The sequence below is a fragment of the Passer montanus genome, unplaced genomic scaffold, assembly GCF_014805655.1.
Source record: "Passer montanus isolate IOZ18808 unplaced genomic scaffold, ASM1480565v1 scaffold17, whole genome shotgun sequence".
Taxonomy (NCBI): Eukaryota; Metazoa; Chordata; class Aves; order Passeriformes; family Passeridae; genus Passer; species Passer montanus.
Genome location: NW_024364270.1, coordinates 12,405,765 through 12,426,979, shown reverse-complemented (window position 1 = coordinate 12,426,979; position 21,215 = coordinate 12,405,765). Strand labels below are relative to the sequence as shown.

The 21,215-nt window shown below is 34.1% G+C and overlaps 1 protein-coding gene across 1 annotated transcript in view; it reads right to left on the bottom strand.

Annotated features, from left to right (window-relative positions):
* CFAP54 (cilia and flagella associated protein 54) overlaps nt 1–21,215 on the bottom strand; it is a 101,585-nt gene that overhangs the window by 36,856 nt on the left and 43,514 nt on the right. The window contains exons 28-46 of the mRNA XM_039703807.1: nt 19,991–20,131; nt 19,462–19,558; nt 16,647–16,736; nt 15,882–16,008; nt 15,037–15,130; nt 13,910–14,049; nt 12,123–12,341; nt 11,584–11,720; nt 9,920–10,068; nt 9,029–9,256; nt 8,604–8,827; nt 8,369–8,504; nt 6,704–6,818; nt 5,998–6,150; nt 5,292–5,489; nt 4,349–4,436; nt 3,700–3,906; nt 1,998–2,064; nt 141–323 (exon numbers count right to left, since the gene is read on the bottom strand). Coding sequence (XP_039559741.1) covers nt 141–323; nt 1,998–2,064; nt 3,700–3,906; nt 4,349–4,436; nt 5,292–5,489; nt 5,998–6,150; nt 6,704–6,818; nt 8,369–8,504; nt 8,604–8,827; nt 9,029–9,256; nt 9,920–10,068; nt 11,584–11,720; nt 12,123–12,341; nt 13,910–14,049; nt 15,037–15,130; nt 15,882–16,008; nt 16,647–16,736; nt 19,462–19,558; nt 19,991–20,131 — 2,793 coding nt within the window. The remainder of the gene's footprint in view (nt 1–140; nt 324–1,997; nt 2,065–3,699; nt 3,907–4,348; nt 4,437–5,291; nt 5,490–5,997; nt 6,151–6,703; nt 6,819–8,368; nt 8,505–8,603; nt 8,828–9,028; nt 9,257–9,919; nt 10,069–11,583; nt 11,721–12,122; nt 12,342–13,909; nt 14,050–15,036; nt 15,131–15,881; nt 16,009–16,646; nt 16,737–19,461; nt 19,559–19,990; nt 20,132–21,215) is intronic.

Sequence of the window (21,215 nt, the reverse complement as noted above, 5' to 3'; positions counted from 1 at the left end):
ACCTTGTTTTAAGTGCCACATAGCCTAGCCATAGGGATATTTTGCTACAAGTTCTTAGGTTATCTTGTAAGTACACCCACACAAGAAAGTAAGACTAGGTGTCTTAAAAATAATTTCCAGATCATAAAAACAATACTTACTATTAAATTTTGTTTTGCACAATGTAGTTCAAACATAATGAAATTCAGACTTGCAACTACAGTAGAGATATCAGCTCTGTAGCGATCAGAGAACAGGTCAATACCAGGAATAAGAATATTTGCTTCATATTGTGCAAAGTCATAGTCAGATGCTGGATGTGGAAGGGAAGCTCTAAACAGGGTCTGAAAGTAATAACAATTAATTATTTGTGAAAAGGTGTACAGGTATTAGTAATGCAGCACCATAAACTCCAACTCATAAATGACTTCATAAACACAACTCCATCAATGCCTTAATTATTCAGCTGATTACAGCCACAATATTGGGTACATTTTAGAGAAAATATTTTATGTGTGAAGTTGATGGAGAAATAAATAAGCTGTACATAGTCTAAGGACAGTATTCCTCCCATTGTTTCTGGGAGAGTTGCTGACTTTAGGGCCAGTTAAAAGCTAGTTCCACCTTTAACTAGGTCAGCTAGCACAGCCTAAATCATATAACTAAAAACTAATATGAAATTCAAGGAAATAATTTAAATGTTCTCTTAAAAAGAGAAGAATGCCAACATTGTATCTGATGTTGGATATTCCTTCCCAATTGTGTTTATCTTGGTATAATTAGCAATGGTGTGCTAGAGAAATATGCATTTACACTCAGATCGGAGATATTAACAAGCCTAAAGCCTACACCAGAGGTGGAATTTAAACAAGGTTATAAAAGCTTTCCATTTCAAAGAACAAATTATGGCTTGAACTTCTTGCAGTGTAGTGACAGTAACTGATTATATTTTTCAAGACAATCACCCTGCAAGCTGCTTCTATCCCAATTAATATCAGACCCACTTCAGTCAAGTCACAATTATTTCTACTGTTATACAACTGGAACAAAATGCTTGCTACCGTTTCTGTCAAAAGGAGGAATCACCATTACGCAGCTTTGTAATTGTTCAGCAATTACAGTGCTAGAAACAAGTCAAAATTTTCCTTTACCTTTATTTCTTCAACTTGTTCCCCCTTTGCTGAACTTAACAAGTTTTCCAATGTGGTCTAGGACAGGTCTCAGAGTCAAAATCATGACACAAGATATCAGACAGTGTAATTGCTTTGTTTTGGAAGAAGCCAGATAACTTCCTGAAGCTGCACTGGGATGAGTAATCATTGATCCCAGTAGAGTATAACTTGCAGTTCTTTTTCCTGTGATACTTTTGACACTGACATCTTAACTTCCATTTAAAAGCAAACTGAAACATTGTTGGTTTTTTTTCTCTATAGGTCTTTTTTTCTGAAAGTCTGCAAACTTAATTTTAATGATCTTATTTTCTTTGTGAGTGAGACACATTTTTAATATCCTCTGGTTTTAGAGCAAACTTGTTATAGAGTTCAGATTTTAGTATTATAAACTAATATTTTTCAGTGCAAAAAAATATTCAAAAATTTCTTTTTTTCTAAAGAGTCTGTGCTCTTTGTTGAAAATTTAAGACAATCTGTGAAGACTCTACAGATCTAACAACAGCACTCTGCTGTTGTTGATGCCATCCAGCTCTTCCTGAGCAGAATACTTCAAGAGAAGAAAAATATATTTGACTATCAAATGTTTTAGTCATCTTCCCTTTTCAGTATTTTTTCTCTGAGACACTCTAGCCTCCTATTGAAATGATAATTTTTAGGCTATAATACAAAAATAATGTTAAAAAACAAAGAATAGAAACATTGTATCTAATATGCATAAATTGTCAACTACATCTGATCTCCATTCTTCCTTTATAACCAAAACAAAAAAAAGAATTATTTTAAAAGAGGGTCATTTTAGAAGCAATTTGTTAACTTCATAAATATGAACTGAAATTGCACTCTTACCTTAAAAAGTATTGCAGAAAAATAGCAGTATTTTGTTCTTAATCTCATTGTTGATGTTGTAATATACCTAAAGCACAACAAATAAAGAAATATGAATGCACCCATCAATATAAATTATTTAAATCCTTAGGTTTTTAGTCTAATGTGATAATAATACTAACACAATCTAGATGTTTTTCCTACTGGAAAACAACTGCATGTTTTTAAATAGGTGTTCAGCCACACCATGCAAAAACATTTTTGACCAAGGATAAACCTAGACAAAGGCAGTTGTCTAGATTATCTTCAAAAGAAACACAGGCAATCTAAGTGCAAACTTCATCTCATAGAAAAGTAAAAAGATAAAGCAGATTAAGCAACTTGCACTTTAAAGTATTTCTTTCCAAAAAGGAAGCCTAAGGTAACTAACACATGGAGCTTAACATGGCAGGTGTCTAGCTAAACATAATGATCCCTACACAGTACCTCACCAGAGCCTTAAACCATCCTGGTAGCAGTATAGTCTTATTATTAACAATCCTAGAAATCTTTAGTTCAATATTAGAATCCTTTAATCTGCCCTTTACAGCCTATGACTAAGTTGCTATAGAAAGAGCAACTCAAGAGAAAGATGTTTAACAGTCCAAGTCAGGTCTAAACACAAAAGAACCACCAGCTCTCTCCAGGATTTGGAATGGATTGGAATGGACGTATTTAGCAGCAAAGGGATAGTATCTAGTGCAGCAAATAGGTGCCACAAACACCTGTAAAAGCAGCTGGGGACTTGGTCTCACCTAATTGGACCCAAGACTGAACCACAGCTCTGAATTAGAAGAGATGTCATTTGCAATGAATTTAAACTCACTCCTTTTCCTTTTGGGTGCTAATTCTAAGTATGGAAAAGCCACTTCATCCTGAAATACCCATACTAGTATTTGCAAAGCTACTTTGGCTTACAGATATTTTACAGTGCTATTAATACGACCTGCTTCACAGGTAAGGCAATTTACTTAAGGATGAAACTCTGCCCTTTCATGGTTATAGTGTTTCCAAGGTCATTTAATGCTGTTTTGGGTACCTCTAGATTTATATTTTGTACATACATTGAGGAACAGCTCAGAATTACATTCACAGTGTTTTACCAGCAGTCAAGGACTACTGGATGGAAATATTTATTGATGGTAGATTTTTATACAGCAATTTAAATTTCATTTAGTTCTAATTCACCAGAAAACTAGTAATTGAGGCAGTAAATCTGACCTCAAGATACATTAATATTTAATATGTGCAGTAACTTGGGAAATACGATCTTTTGATTGAAAATCAATATGATTGTAAAATCCTTGCACTTATGACTTTTTATCATTTTGTTTTCTTTTAATGATCTCTCCATATAACATACAGCTGCATTTATGATCAAAGATGAGCACTCTAGAAAAGAGAAAAAAACAATATTCTCCAAAGAAGCAAATTTCTCCCTGAAAGGAAAAATTACTCTGCTTTTGATGAGTCCTTTTTATAATGGCTCATTATTGGTTTTTAATTAATTTGAATTGCCTCATATCTTGGATGAGCAATTTGTTTAAAATACTATAGAAATACATATGAGTCCTTTTTATAATGGCTCATTATTGGTTTTTAATTAATTTGAAGTTGCCTCATATGTTGGATGAGCAATTTGTTTAAAATACTACAGAAATACATACATGGGTAAGACACTTACTGAGCTATCTTAGCCACTAGGACTGCTGCATGTAAACATCCCCAGGCTCCAGCCTGAGAAAGAAATTTCTGACTCATATCAGTTGATCTTCCAACTGCAAAGCGGTCTGTAGCATCTTTTGGAAAACTTAACTCTTGCCAGGTGTTAAGAGCATCAGCAATGTTGAGTGTTTCATCAAGGGATTGACACCAGTATTTAAAAGCAGCTCTGTAACATAAAAAAATACCATCACACTGCTGACATTTTCCAAAGTGGAAGATAAGACCTGCTTCATTTTTCCTTTATTACTTGAGATTTAACTAACTCTGATTGGGTCAAAAACAGAAATACAGTTTCTACAACACAAAAAAAGATATACCGTTCCTGGTCAAGAGACTTATTTGGACTCAAATTAAATCCTCAAGCCATAGACATTACTTCTTTAAAACACAAAAAGATATCATTAATTTGCTTACTGGCAATTAGGTAGCTAAGAAAAATAAACAATGTATAGGAAAAAGCCTCACAAAATATAGCTAATAATAAGTCAGATGAAAGAAGTTATATGGACTAGTGGACAGCACAAGAACTTACAAGACAGTTGAGAGGTATAGGACTGACCATTTAAAAAAATGAAACTGTGCTCATTTTTAATCCAGTAACTATGTACCTTTTATTTCCAGTATAAAAGTGAAGATTTCCAAGTTCGTGTAGAGCCTGTACCTTGAGGTCTCTCTGATTACTCATTTCAAGGATTCCTGTAATTTATTTTTAATCAATTAAAAAAAAAACATTGTCATATCATTAAACTGGTTACTGAAACTTGAACAAGTTTGGCATGAGTAGACATGAATTCACATGTAATTCAATGCACAAATATTTTTTTATCTGTCTTGTATATTTTACCTTCAAATGTACCATTTATTATTACAACTAACTTTGAAAGCAAAAATAACATATATGGACCTGTTTGCATAATTGTTTGTATTTTTGTTTTGTCAGACCTCTCAAATTTCTTCCTGTTCACAAGATAAACTGGAAAGCAGATCATTGGCCCTGCTAAACAACTCTGCCTGCATACAGCCCAGTAGCACTCTCACAGACACATTTTTGTAACCAGTGCTGCAAATAAAACCACTTAGAGCTACTACACTTGACCTCTTTAGCCAAACAGCAAAATCAGGTAAGTAGTGAGGAGCTGTGACTGTATGAGTAAAGCCATACCAGAATGTAAGATGCAAGCCAAGTAACTAGGTCACATATCCAAATGCACAGAATCTAAAGCTTGTTTGCTAGGAAAAAAAACTGTCATGGAATTAAAACGAATCTGCTAAACATTATATCAATTTCTGAATTGGGGATTAATCAGCATAACACCACTGAAGTAATTCTTTTTCATAAAATGAGATAACCATAACAATTATGAACCAACTAGGATCTAATGCAGATTTCCTCAATCAAGAGGAAGAAGGTTGAACATCCCTGGAAACCAGCCTTCAGGCAGTTACAGCTGCCTGACAGAGGAAAAATAACAATGGAATAAACATATATACACAGACAGGCAGAAGGTTGTTACTTCTTATCTGTAAGCAGAAATTGATGAAAAAAATTACCTATAGTTTGTTCATAGGAAGATATAATTACTGAAAGGTGTGACTTTGGTATTGGTCTACTTTCAACCGTACTGGAGAAATTATATTTTTCTTGAGAAAGGTCACACGGTGTCGGTAGAAATATCACTTCATCTACTACATTAAATTTCAGCTTTCTGCTTGAAGAGATATGACTGCTGATTGCTCTTCCAGTATTTTCTAGATTAGAAAAGTGATTTATATGATCAGTTTGGAAAAGTATTATACTATTTCTAGCACCCCAAATATTTCCAAACCATGTTAATCAAACAAACATAAAACTCCTGTGTACCCTATTTCCATTTGGTTTTCTATGCTCTAATTCTGTGTGTCTCCTAATTACACTCATTAGACATAATTCAATGGTCAGTGCAACCAAAGGGTATGTGCTCTGTTAGGGAAAACAAATTTGGGAAGATCTACTAGACAGTCCTCTGACAGAGGTATGGCTGCAGACAGACAGGTGACACAGCTGCATGGAAAAAAAAAAAATCATCTAGACAAATCATAGGAAATAAGGCTTAGAACTTGTGCTTTTAGAACTTCAAATTTTAACTTCATATTCTATATTTTTTCTAATTGTCAGTAACTCAAACTTGAATTTAGAAAAATCTGTTCCTTTCACTCTTTGCTATTTTAACTGCATGTACACTTTATTAAGGGCAAAACACTTCAATGAATCACTTACCTTGTGTGTGTGCAAGAAATAATGAAAGTAGTTTCCTGCTGTGTCTCAGTGCTCTGCTTTGATATTTAGATTTTTCTAGAGTTTCTTTAAAACATTTCAGTGTATCATTCACATCAAGAGGCACACAAACTAGGGCTTTTGCTTGATTGTGATCTAAAAGGAATTAATAATTATGGAGAAAAATACTGTAATATGTAAATAAATAGTTTTAGTAAATCACCCTGTAAAACATATTTGAACATTTTCATAACTTCAAAAATAAAGTATATTAAAATATTCCCCCTTTTTCCTTGTTGCTTTATGAATTAAAGCAAATAATTAACCACCAGAAACATTAATTCTGCCAATAACAATGCTGATTCACATTAACACATGGGTATATTTGGATATCCAAAAGTAACAAAAAAAAACTGGACCAAGACCACCATGCTGCCTCATAGGCTGTAGGCTATCTGGCACCTGCTTTTCTCTGCTTTCAGACATAGTGTGAATATATTTTGAAACATCTTGACAACATTACAATCCATCCAAAATATCAAGAACATTAATGTGAAGACAAAGCTCTGTTTATAATAAAAGAAAAATTATAGGAGAAGTGGAAGACTATGATAAGGAAAGGAAACAGAATTTTTAAAAAAATTCAGTATGAAACAAAGTCAAAACTCTGGGAGAAAAGAGAACACACAACACTGATTTGTGCTCTGACCTGTGGAATCATTATTCATTGGAGGATTGAAAAAGCATCCAGGCAAAATCCCTTCACTGGCAGAACGAGCAACAGGCAGCTGTAATTTGTACCCTATGTAGTTTCTGCATCTCATCTAAAAAGCAGGATTTGTTTAATATGAACTGAATAATATTAAGAAAAATTAACATTTGCTTCTTACAGTCAAATATCTATATACTTAGTCATATGACAAAATAAAAAGAGGACTAATTAAGAGAGACACCAGTGGCCCATAACCAGTACTCCTGTCAGTAAGAGGTGAAACATTCACACCTAAATATTGGATATAAGTGTTTCAAAGTTACTGCACTAAACTCGTCTCTTACTTGGTATTTGCCATAATCATTAGCAACTCCTTGATGTTCTGCAAATATTCCACCTTTTTTCTCCAGATGAATGCATGCTTGCACAGAACCTGTCACTAAGCATGCCTAAAGGACATGTTGCCTGGGAAACACAATGGAATACTAAATACAGAGGTACAAAATAGCTCTGAATCAAGTAGCAATAGCAGCCTAACTCTGGCAGAGTAGCAAACTTCCAGACTTCTACAAAGGACTAATCCACAAATGACTTTTTATTTTGCTAACACCACTTCAGAAGCAGAAGGACCAACAGAACTAGTTCTAGAATTCTCTGAATGGCATTTCTTTATGAAATGTAACCATAAACTACAAATTTCTTACTTGAAATCCTTATTACTATTAGCTAACCCTAGTCTTTAATCTGTAAACTGTCTTTCAAAACTATGATTACTTTTCCACAGCTCAGTTATCAGCACTGTGAAGGGGTTTGCTATTGTGCCCTTCTATAGACAAAGGACCATGTTTGAATGTCTGGGCCAGAGAGAGCCAGCAGGAAATAGAGAACACAGAGCTCCTGAGCTGCCCTTGTGAGCCACGGATGCCTTCAGAGTCCCTGCATACCCTGGCACCACTGTGCTGTGGAAAGGCAGTGGCTCCTGAACCCCATGTTCATGTTCAGAACAAACCCCTCTGATACTCCAAATCCCACTTCCCCCTCCTCTCCTTCAAGTCCTCTCTTTACTTTACTGATGGAAACATCCCAAAAATATCCACAGTGAGACTGACCTCAGCAAAACTTCTTAGAAATAAACCTTACATTTAAAAAAAAATGGAAAACTCTAATTTCTAATAGATAATTCAGTGTAAAATTTCCAAGTGGCACTGTTAAGAAAATATATAGAGCCATGGCTTTTAATGACAGGAACTTGCTGAGTTGCTTAGGGATTCTTTTGGTTTTTTATCCGCATTGGCAGTGTTTGGTTTAACTCCATTTTATTAACTTTTGAAGCAGTGTTCCAATGCAGAAACAAAGCAATATCCAACTTAATATTTTAAGGTTAAAAGAGTGGCACTAAGAAATAACATGAAATTAGATTTAGGCTTATTATATGGAATGGGTATGTTGTGCATGGAAGAAACGTCCTCTGGATCACCTGCTGCTCTTGGAATCATGTCATACAAGCCTTTTCATGCACTTCAGTCAATTATGTTCATTAATTTGTTATAATTGACTATTTGGGAACACATAAGAAAGCATATTAAGCTAATCAGTGAAAGTGCTTCTCCACATTTAGCTCACATTAAGAGTTAGTGCCCCAAAAAGAAATCTGTGTTTCACCTTTTGTGCATCATCAGACAGATATTTTGTGAAATGAGATTCATGGCTGTCTGAGCCACTGAACTGCTCTATCCTCTCCAGCAGCTGCCTCTGAGCATACACCAGCAGTGGACTCACTTGTTCTGTGAACCTCTCACTGGAAAAAAAACAAAGTGTAGTAATTAAGCAATATAATGGTATATTAAACTATATAATGTTAACTTCTTTAGTTTTTATTAGACCTGGTATAACTTACTGTGTAAATATGTTAAATTGTACAGCTATGTGCACCAGTGCTTCCCATTTCTTCATTTGATACAACAATTCTATTGTTTTAAGAAACAGATTACATATCCATCTCAGGTCAACCAAATTCACATCATCCATGGGAGGCTGGGGATGAAGACCAGAACCACCATTCTCATCCACAATACCTCCCAAACAACTGGGAATGCAAAAGTCTCCTTTGGGATCCACAATCTACAGTGAAGAAACATTATTATACCTGTTATTTTCAAATGTGCTTTTAGGACAAATCAATTACAGAGATCAGAAAGTACTGTAAATACCTAAAAAACCTGTTAGACAAAAAACTTGAAGACACCAGAATATAATGCAAGAAAGAGAAAACTCTAGTGAAAATGTGATAACCAAGAGTTATCTTAATAAAATAATTTTTACCTTAAGAGAACTGCTTGCTTGTAGGTCAATTATCATATCAATGATCATGTCTGATGCAAAATAAAATGGCAACCAGATGGTGTTGCAAAGAAAATCCCAGGTAATGGGAAATGCATCCATATGGGAATGTGATTGGTTAGCAATCAATTGACATTCTTGAGTATAATTCCAAAGTTCTCGACAAGCATTTTGAAGCAATGTCCAGTGGCCACCACGGTGAGCAAGAACCTGTGTATACCATTCAAAATATAAATATACCTTGGAAAGGCAGAAATTAAAAGCTTCATTCTTTTATTGCAAAATTTAGGCATAAGTAATCTTTCAGAATTACAGTCTAGGCATTACAGAACCTTAATTTTTACCTTTTCATAGAAGGACTAATTTAGGACTGAATTTAATTGTAGGTTTTGGTGTGAGAATAAGAAAGAAAAATTGATTCACACCACTTATATGTGTGCTGTTACTTTGGTTTAGAAGTTTTTATGGGACGAGTAGTTAGTCTGCATTTCCCTTCAACCACTGATTCTCCTGTTTCTAGTGTGAGATTCACTAAGACCTGTAAAGAGAAAGTTAAATCTGCAAGTATTTTCAGAAAAATTTAATGAACATGAGAAGAAAAGCTACAAAGGTGGAATAAAAAATAAAACTATATAAATTATTGTATGTTTGATAGAAATACATATTATTTTAGGCGATATGGCTGACATTTCATATATTGTACTTGGATATTCTTCAGAAGATGAGAAAACATTACTTTTAAACAGTGAATTTTTTAAAATTTTCTGAGGTCTTTTCATGTAAAAAAATAGTAAGTATTGCAAGACATGCTTAATGCATTAATTACTAATGCTTAGTAATATATAGTGTAATAAGAAACCAACCACATGTTACCATTGCTCTTTTCAAATGCAAGAAGATGCTTGTGAAATGCTTCAGTAAAAGGGTATTTGATGGAAACAGGCCCTGTTTTTCAGTCTTTGCTGTTCGACTTCGAGGACCTCGACTCTGTTTATTTCTGGTTTTAGGAGATTTACCTGTAACTGAAAATGAAAAGTTCACTTTTCACTAAACTCGTTAAAATTGAGTTTAAGTTCTCAAAAAAAAAAAAGAAAAAAACAGTCAGCTACGATTTTCCTGTGGCAGCTAAATACTTAAATGTTAGGAAATGCCAATGTTAAGGTTATCATATTTGTAAGGTTATGATATTTCAAATACAAGATGCTTTTACTTAGGAACTGGGAGGAAAACAAGCAAATAATAATGGCTCCCAAATAGCTTTCAGTCTCAAAGTCAAAACATAGTCCTCATTTAACTTCTAGGAAGAAATGACCACGACAAGAAATCTCTTGGCAAGCTTGCAAGAATTTTCTTAAAAAGAAACCTCTTAAAGGAGATGTTAGGAAAAAAGAAGGATTTCTGATAAATTCCGTGGTATGTGTAGATTTCCTTCATTATTTAATTCACTATCAAATATCCTCCAAGAGGAAAGGCAAAGGTTCATGGTAGTGGAATATGGTAATATCTGAAATATAGGTTTCAGGCAGAAGCTAATTCCAAGCTATATAATACTTGAACTCTATGGCAAACTACACATTTTACATAATTCTTTTAATCATAACTGTTGCAAATGCTAGGAGATAGTAAAGAGGACTTTTATCAGGTTTGATCTTTACATCCGTGGCTGTACAGCTATTGAAAAGACCAGGCCTGTGATGACTTGTTGAACTTCTGGTGCCTATGCAGACTTTGTGCTGACTTGTACACTACCACTGACATCTGAGGAAATCAAAGTCCTGCATTTCACAATTACCCAGAGATAGGAGCCTTTTGCCTCCCGTTGAAACCTCATAGATCAAAAATAGCTAGCATAATAATAAATGTTAAATATGAAAGACAGAGAAATTGAATAAAAATGGTATAAAATAAATTGTTGTGTCTGACACAGGGAAACACAGGGGAGAAAGCAGTAGAGATGGAAAATTAAATTCTACTTAAAATTTGAAAGATAATAATAAGCTTCAGTCTCTAACTTTAAAAACTACTTACAGAAAAACCCAGGAAAATTTTGACCCACTAGGAAATGTAAAGGAAACTACCAACCAATTACAAACCTCAGAAACTGAAAGAAATTATCAATGCATTCAGAATAATTCAGAATATTATCAATTTAGTATGTGCAGGTAGTGTGGTATCTGCAAATTAAAGCTAGTATCATTGTTCTTTTTTAAACTTACAAACTTACTAATAAATTATAGGATAAAGAATACCTGATCGATAAAATGTAACATATTTATTAATTGATTAAACAATACTCAGCATGATTAGATATGCCACATCACTTACTATTCAGTATCACTTCTGTTATACTAGGTATGCCAAACAAATACAGAGGAAAATTAAAACCTAGAAATGTCTTCTATTAACTTGGCAGGACTGACTGTTTTTCCAAAGGTGAGGTGGACAACTAATGATGGAGATCACGACAGACAGAAACCACGTAAAACAAAAAGTTAAGTTGAAACTGATTTCAGTTGTGCAACAATAAAAATTCTTACCGGTTTCGGTTTCAGTCTCTTCTGACTTTGTAAGGAGAGGAGTTGTTGGTTTTCCCAAGTTATCATCTGCAGCCTCCCTTGCCAGTACAGTGCCAGAATTGTTTAAAGAGAATATCTCAGGATCCAAAATACTGTAACTGCAGAATGGGAGAAAGAGAAGAAAACAAAAAAAAACCCCATATACCATATAAAAAGATTTTTTTATGTACATACACAAAATTCAGTGTCTCAGAAGTGATTACTTAACAGCAGCTTTAAGAATAAAAAATAATAAATTATAGCCAAATGTTACAAGGAACCAAAAAATAACTTAGTATAGCATATTTCAAAGCTTTCCTCTCACCAATGAAGTTAGCAACCAAAACTGTGCCTGATGTCCACAGGACGGAAAGCAAAACTTCTTACATAGTGAAAAGTAATTTCTATTTGAAAGCTGAACCGTTTGTATGAATATATTGTAATTCAGATCTGTCTGCATTAACAGCAATAACACAATTATCTCTATTAATAGCAATCACTGATGGTGCAGTAAGATGTACCTGTCCAGATGCTGTGAACCACTAATTCCAATGTTATATTGCTCTTCCAGGTTCTTTTTAAATAGGTGGTAGTGTGCAACTGCCAGATAGATATTCATCTGAGACTTCCAGGGCATCTCTTCAAGACACAATTGACAGAACTGACTCCGCGTTACGTATTTACTCAGCAGCATCACTAACGTTTGATGAGCTAATTTCTGCAACTTATCCCTGACTTTCCTAAACAAAAACATATGAAGTAGCAAAAAATGAAAATCTGTTTTCTTGAAGCTCTAGAAAAAAAAGTCCTGGTAAAGATACACCAATATTCCATTGCATATCCCTAGATTTATAAGCATAAGCACATGACATATTTCTAAATAAAATACTTTTGCTTTAGTCAAGAAAAATAACTGTGCTTTCCTTCTTTAAATGTACTTAACACACAATCAATCCTATTTTATATTTTAGCAGCTTCTATAAGATAATTGTCTTAGTACTTTAAAGAGTTTAGATAATTTCGAAGTTATTTGTCCCTGAATTGTACAGATTATTATAGCAAATACAATGTGCTTCCAAGTCAGTTCAGGAGGGTCTTCTATTACACTATAAATCTGGATTTTTTTTTATTGCTTTGCTTTGGTAGTTAAGCACATCCAGTATGAAGAGAATATAGTATTTCAAATCTGGATGCCTGCCTTTAATTTCCAGCCAAAGTTTTTTAAGTTTTCCCTGAGAGATGAAAAAATTCCCTATTACTTCACAAACATACAATTCTATATTCAAACCAAATCTCATTTTTTTAAATGAACTGTAAACTGATTCCTTTATTAATCTAAATTATTTTTCTGCCTGTTTTTCACCTTGAAAATGTGGGAAGAATAGTATACCACATACAATTTTGATTATACTAGATGGCATTACTGTTATGTAAGACACAAAAGAGTAGCTGATAAAAACCCAAGATAGGTTTAAAATCCCCTCTTCTGCTGAAAGCCATGAAAATCATTTTAAGCAAGGTAGGGTTTCTTCTGTCAAGGAGGAATAATAACATTTTTGGATGGTTTAGGTGAATATTTAGATTATATGGAGACTTTGTTTAGGTTATTTAAAACACTTCCAGAATCGGTTACATGATTGCTTATATGAAAATATTTATAGTTTTCTATTTGCTAATTACTGAAATCATAAATGACCAAAGGACCAAGTTATAAACACTACACACGCTTTTAGGTCAGAAGGTAACGTTATTGGCAAGTTAACTAAATATAAACAAATATCTGCCAAAAGAAGAGGTGAAATTTTATTTTTTTAAAATCAAAAAACAGTTTTCTGGAAGCCACAGAACAGGTAGTCCAAAAAGTCTAGCACAAGGACCACAAAAATCATTCTCAAACTACTACTACTATTATTAAATTATTTATTTAATAATAAATACATTTAATTGTAAATATTTTATTAGCTTTGCAACAAATAAACTCCCCAACACAGTTTGAAAAGCATTATAATACACAGATTATCAGAGCTTTTCCACCTTGATGAATCAACATGCTCAAGCTAACACAATTGAAATACAATCTTTGATTATTAATACAAAGACTTGAAATCATTAACAGCTATTAAATAGAAATGGAACAGATTTTCTTGAGTGGAAACCAATTTTATACTAAATTGCACCAGAAAAATGTGCAGAGAGGAATGTGCACAAATTAAGTCTTTTTGATATAATAAAAAAAATAAAATACACAATTGTAAACTAAATTTCAGTCAAAATATTTTTTCTGTATATGAGCCTGACAACTGCTTACTTTTGTGCTTCTGGAGAATTCATTGCATCTGGATTTTTCATAAAATACTCTCTGAGAGGTCCTGTCTTAGGCACAGCATTTTTTGTTGGTTTCTTTGAAGGTGATACCTTTGGTATCTTTGAAGGTGGGGTATTCTTTCCCTTTAAAATAAAAATTTTGCATCAAAATCTTAAATATACTTCAAATATATATGTATATTTGGTAATATGTATAATTAGTAATGTATACCTACATTACCAATTATTTGAGGTATAGAGCAGTTTGGCTTATGTAGGACCAGAATATTAAAAAATAAATCCTGGAAATGGTTGTCAAAATAAGACTGCAAAAGAAATACCTAAAAAATTCCTGAAAATGTCACAATTTTTCTGCAAAGTACATGTCAAATGCCTCACACAAAGAAGCCAGCCAGGTCTCTAAACATTTTCTTTTATATATCAGTGTTTTCATCACAGAAATAATGACAGTTCTTTTCCGAATATTAGAAACAGTAAAACTTTGTAATGCAAAAATGGAGACAGAAAAACCCTTATCCTAATCTATCTCAGATGCTAGCAGTATTTCAACATTACTAGAGGATTATGAGGGAGAAAACTCTTCCTCCAAAATAATACAAATCCATTAAGTTTATTTGTATATTCCAGTAAAAGTAAAAATTTATTTTAAATTAATTCTGAACAAAAAGCCTTTACTGTGCAATTAGAACATCTACACAAGGAGTCAACCACGAACAATTACTCACAAAAAAGTCTAAGTATGTATTGTACAAAAAGGCCTGAGCTGATCTCCTTTTCTGAATGTGATGGTACCCAAGACATTTCTATTACCACCATGTTCCTTTAAAGGGAGTAAGGAAAGGCAAGTTTCTTCTGATTTTGGAATTCCTTATTCTGACTCATCTCAAATTCTCACAATTGTTGGTCTTTCAGATAAATCCCATGCCAACTTTTCTTTCTGGTTTCAGAAGTGCAGAGGTCAGCTGAGGACTAGAGTTTGTATCCCAAATTTTAGGAATTCTGGATGTCTCTAGATGATATTTTTATGAGATGATTTTTTTTTAAATTTATTTTGTTCTTATGATATTGCTACCCAGTAAAAATACAAAACTCCTTAAAAATATAACTCACTTTCTGAACTCCTGCAGCACTTTTGCTTTCTCCCAGAATGAGAGATTTTACTTGTGTTGAAATTCCATCAGCACCGAGGAAGTTCTCATTCCTCCTGATAAAAAATATTTTTTAAAGCATCATCATAATCACCATCATGTTAAACTCCTTTCATAGTAAAAGATTATCTTTGGGAACATATAGAGCACATCAAGCAATTCCTATTTCATTTGCAGTTTTAAATTCAAAAGACTTTCTTTTCTTCATCCTCTTAAGAAAATAGGAATTGTTAATTTTCAAGGTTTATTATAAAAGTCTGAATTTATGAGTAACAACTAAATCACCTTCCTAAAGCCAGTAAAATAAAATAGTTTTCTTCATTATCCAAATTATATTACAGAATTTTGCAAATAATTTCTTCACGTCCTATTGTTTTGGTCTCTTGTAACCACAATTCCTGTTCCCTAAAATATATATCTCATTTTCACTGATTATTTGCCTTTCATATTTTAAATATGATTAGTTGCCTTTCATATTTTAGAAATACTGATGTGCTGTTTTAAAAACGGGATCTTCTCAGGTAAGTGTCTACACTTTGGCTCCATTTATCTTTTCCCCACAGAATTTTTTTGACACTATAGTAGGCCCTGATCAGTTTGCTTTGGATTTAACCCATCATAACTTCCTAAACTATGCCACCACCCCACAATAATATCTGTGTAATCCTCTGTGTTCTAAGAGTCATGGAAATTACTCCTGATGGGTCTTCTGAAGGGTAAAACTTAAGAGTTTCTTTTGTAACTGTGACTCTCATCAGCCTAAGTAGGCTAATTAGGTGTTACACTACTACTGTAACAGAGATCTACCTTTTCAAGTTATTTTCCACACTCTCTGCCCACTCCACAACACACTCAAACTTCTCTTCATTCAGGACTTTGTGCAAAAGTTGAACGAAGAACTCAAGGAAACGTCTTTGGCCTCTGAATTTAAGCACTGCAATAAGGTAACAAATAACACAGGTGTTTATGCTCTAACAGAATTCTGAATCCAGCTAGAATTACAGCTACATATGCCTCAAAGCACTTACTTATGTCAGGTTGTGTACTCATAGTGACACTAAAATCAGGGATACACAATGGCAGTTGCTAAATGCTTCTTTTGATTGGGCATACAGAATCATAAACTCACTCTATTTAATATACTCTTAGAATTACAAACATTATAGAGACAGATTTCTGTGAATTCCTCTTCCAGTGAGATAATTTAATGTGGAAATGGGGTATCTCAATTTTAAAAGAACATTCCATACAAAGAGAATCTTTGAAAACTTGGCGCAATTTTTAAATTTACTTGTGTATAAAGGTTACTAGAAAACAAACATGATTGAATTTAAAATATTAATATTTTATATACTTAGCATGAACACCCCAAATAATTGGTTGCATTCACTTCTCAATGTGTTTATACCGAGAACTTTTTATAAGCTATGTTTCACTTGATTTTCTATATTGGAGAACCAAATGAAGGTAACATTCTCAAGATCTTATCCGAAGCAGGAATGAGATTGCTTTACTGGCAACCTTCTGAAGTAAAGGAGCCCTTACAATTAATATAAACACCAACTACCCTACCTTCACGATAAGCATTCTCTGATGGCCAACATGAAATTACAGGGTAGAGGAGCAAAGGAGATTCCTTTCCTGTAAGCTGTTTTCCAGGACCTGCATCAATAACCAAATGAAATCGATTATGGAAGGTAGTGACAATATACAATAGAAACTCTACTTATAACTAACAAAAAAAAAATCCTTCTCCAGCACAGAGTCTGCTTTTAAATCTCTCACTGTCATGAGAGAGGATGTCTGGAGTTCATCAGAGGTCTGAAGAGCCATGAAAATCATATGTGGAGAAGAATGTGCAGAAAGGACGTGTCAAAAATGTATTTAAGGCTATACAGCAAGAACAGATCCTATGATACTGCTGTTGACTAATGGTTACATTCATACTCTGTGTATGGATAACATAAGTAGGTAGAGGATTCTTTTTTCTTAAGCTAAATATTTACAAAAATAGATGTTATTCAGTTATATTCTATAAATAATATACTGTATATCGAATACACAGATATGAACATTATACAGAATATATAGGACAATAACTTGGATTCAAGCTTCTGGCAGTTAAACACAACAGCTGATTAAACATCACTATCTGACGAGCACCAAAACAATGTTACATGTACTGCTTGTTATTTTTTCTTAATAAAGAAAAACAATCTACAAATTTTGTGCTTAGACAAGTCCTGTGGTTGAAAAACATCAATGCAGCAAATCCCTTTAAAAAACAAGATTAAAAATGCACTCTGGAACCAGTTGCAATTGTGGATCAATAGCTACAACCTCCAGTGAGAGCAGTCAGTTTAGGTATGCTGAATGTAAATAATGTCCAACTAATTAGGACAGCCATCAGGAAAAGCAGACTTTTTGAAAATTTCTTTTTAGGATACCCTTTCTTAGTACTCTCTCCCATTTGAAAAGTTCAAAAATATGTTGCTCCAAATAAGCATTTTCACAAAGAAAAATATGTCCCAAAAAATTGTAATGGGAAAATATTTGAAATTTCAGAATTTAAATTGTACTGTGTGTGAAATATTTTGGTTTTCTCTTCTTTTGAAAGAAGTAAATTCAGCTCTTTTCAATTTTTCTTGTAGACTATCATCAGTAGAATGCTAAGTGTTGATCCAATTATAAGGATTTCCTATGACAAGGCTTTTTCCAAAACATTACTAACAGCATGCCCTACAGGTGTGCACATTGTCCTAAACCATTAATACATATTTGTAAGGACAGCTGTAAGCTTTGCATGGCCACACCAAAAGGCTTCTTCTCAATTTGTATCCTGAAACTATTGACAAATAGGCTATTTCAAAAGCAGAGCAGACTTTAGCGATCAATTATTTGCCAGCTATTGAAAATATGAGTTTTTTCTAACAATCCATTAATTTAACTTTCTATTAAGTACACTTGCAATTAACTTGGAGAATTTTTTCCTTATGTGACTTGTTTTGCAGGAATGTAGGCATCAATGTGAGCAAATATGAAGGATTATTTCACAGATTAATGGAATTTTTCCATCACCCCTTATCCTATTTTTCACAAGAATGCTTCTCTTCTGAACAAAAGCATGTACAGAGGTGATGGATGATAACTAGAACATGAGGGGTGTGGTCTTGCAGCGGCATACTGGGCTATACTAGAAACAGCATGGCCAGCAGGTCAGGGGACATGACTTTTCCCCTCTATTCAGCACTTGTGAGACCACACCTCGTTTACTGTGCCTGGGTTTGGGCACTGTAGTACAAGACACTGACACAGGGAAGTCAACAGAAGCACAGCCAAGATGACAAGGAGCTATAGTGCATGAAGAGGCTGAGGGAACTGGGTTTATTCAGTCTTAGGAAGAGAAAGCTAAGAGAAATCTCCACTTATCTAACAGGAGGAATACAGAATGTGGAGACAGGCTGTCCTTACTGATGGCACAACAGGAAATTGAAACAAGCCGGAAAACAGAAAATTCCAAACACATATAAAGAAAACCTCTCTAACCATAAGAATGGTTAACTATCAGAACAGGTTGCCCATAAAGGTTATGAAATCTCTTTCTTCAGAAAGAAGCTTTCTTCAAAATCTGGACAAGCCTCAGAGCAAGCTAATCTAATTGTACCTATTTTGAGAAGGGGGTTGGAATAAATACCTTCCAACCTATACTACTCTACAATTCTATACAGGCTCCAAGGAGTACAAGTCAGTCGTGTCTCCGAGATTAAGTTCTAACCAAATTTCCTTTATAATTCTTACTTGTTAATTCTTCTAATTTTGGCAGGATTATTAGCCATAAAATTATTGTGCTTGATCCACACTCCAAGATATTTTAAAATATGTTTATTCATTCCCAAGTTAAAATACTTAGTCAAATACTAGGATGCATGAAATTCCCTCACAAAAAGGACAATTTCTGTTAACTTTCTTCAGGGAGAGTTTTCTCCACTAAAATTTCCTGCAGTGGTCATTACTACCAGCATTGGCAGGGTAGACAAGCTATAAATGGACAGTGGTCTTTGCCACTGCATTTTCTGATTAAAGAAGATAAAGCAAGCCTAAATAACAGGGAATCCAATTTAAACAGATTGGAAGAACATAAATATTTGCAGAACCGTTCACAAAGGAATATTCCTTTGAAAGAAGAAATGAGTGTTCCAGTGGAAATTACAAAAAATATGAATACACACATCACTACCAGATGATCATTATCAAGATCATTATTGCTTTGGTTGAGTCATCATGGAAGATATAAGAAATAAAAGTACTTCAGTAAATGTAGTTTTTTACAAACAAACCATAGAAAATTCCATAGATGTGGTAAGATGTCTTTCAACAGTCCACCCACCTGGTTCTGTCAGTTTGAAGAGACTTGCTTCAAGACTATTTAGATTTTCTGCTGCTTTTGCCATTGCAGCTAAATGGGATGCCCTTGAGGAACGTCTCTGAAATATTGAATACTTTGTTATGAAAGCTTAGCTTTAACTTAACTAAAACCAGCTTGTCAATAATGGAATTTAGCTTAGATCACAAGTATTCTAAATCTATATCTTATAATTTCATCAATATTGTATTATTTTTCTTTTCTGATGAAACAGAAATCATGTTCATGACTTTTTTAGCACAGCATATTTTGTCAAGCATGGGGACTCCCATTCTCTGGAGGTGTTCAAGACTGGGTGGATGAGGCACTGAGCAACCCAGTCTAGTAGAAGGTGTCCCTGCCCTAGGCTGGGGGTTGGAGCAAGATGATGTTTGAGGTCCCTTCCAACCCAAACCATTCTATGATTCTAGAACAAAAAATTTTAAAATCTAGTCTTCAAAATAATAGAATACAGAATTTAGAGAAAAGAAAAAGTAAAAACCAGAGCACCTACCTTCACCTCTTTGCCAGTGCGTGTTTTTTCACTTTTCACATCTCCTGACTGCCCAGGTGAAACTCCTGGTAAGATCAACAATTTTTTCCCATAGTTAATGATAATTGCTGAAAGTTCATACTCTTTCCATGAATGTAGTACCTGTAAAAGAATAATCCGTTATACAATTTTTGTTTACAAAATATGTAATATTTCATTACTGTCTACTTGTAATTGTCAAGATGCATGAATATTATAAATATAAATTAATTATTCAATATGCAAGTTTCTTTTAATAAAAAACCCAGAACTGTAGACATGTAAAATAATTGGAATTGCAGATGTTATCCATGTGTTCTATTCTGCTTAGCCTATCCCTCAGAGAATAGAAAGATTTCCCCAGAAGCATCTATTGCTGTGATTGACACTCTCCCTCTTCTCAGGAAGTACTGCTATCAAAGAACATAAAGGGTAACTAAATGATCCTCATTTGCCTCCCTGGTATCAAGAACACATTTTAAAATCCCAACTGTATTAGTGAAAGGACTGGTGAAATTTATTTTTAAATTGCAAAATTTATAAATTAACAGTGCAGTGAATATTTTTCGATGGCTTTATCTTCTTTAGATAGAACTCAAAAGGCCCAAGTGCTTCTGCTATATATGCAAGCTAACTTCACATTAGGATCTTTGCCTTTGTGATCCTAAGTGTACAGATTACCTTAGGTTAAACACAGTACATGCCCTGACTGTAAGTCAAAAGAAGAATATATACCATGCTTTAATGAGAAGCATTTTCAATTCACTCATTCTCTTTACTATTCTGCATGCTATCCTGTTGAAATGCTATCTCTAAGGGAAAAAAATCAGCAATATAAGTGGTAGTCAATTAGCTGAGGAATCCAACAACAAACACTTAATCAAGATTTCAAGGCTTCTAATAGGCTTTATTGGCTCTGATAGCATTCATCTGGGGCCTGTGCCTGTGGGGCCTCTCAGCTCAAGTCTAAGCCTACAGTCCCTGCTGGCTCCTTTGGCAGCAATGTTGGTCTCCAGCCTGGGGCAAGTCATGCCTGGGTGTGGCAATGGATCCACTAGACTGGGCACTTGGCCCATGGAGCAACTTCTGAGTCCAACTTGACCTCAGAGTGGTCATGGTGGACCAGCCTGCTGGGCTCTGTCTGACCTTAGCCACCTCACCAGGCCTTATCCTCACCTGTGGACTGACTCCCCAGCTTCAAACCTGA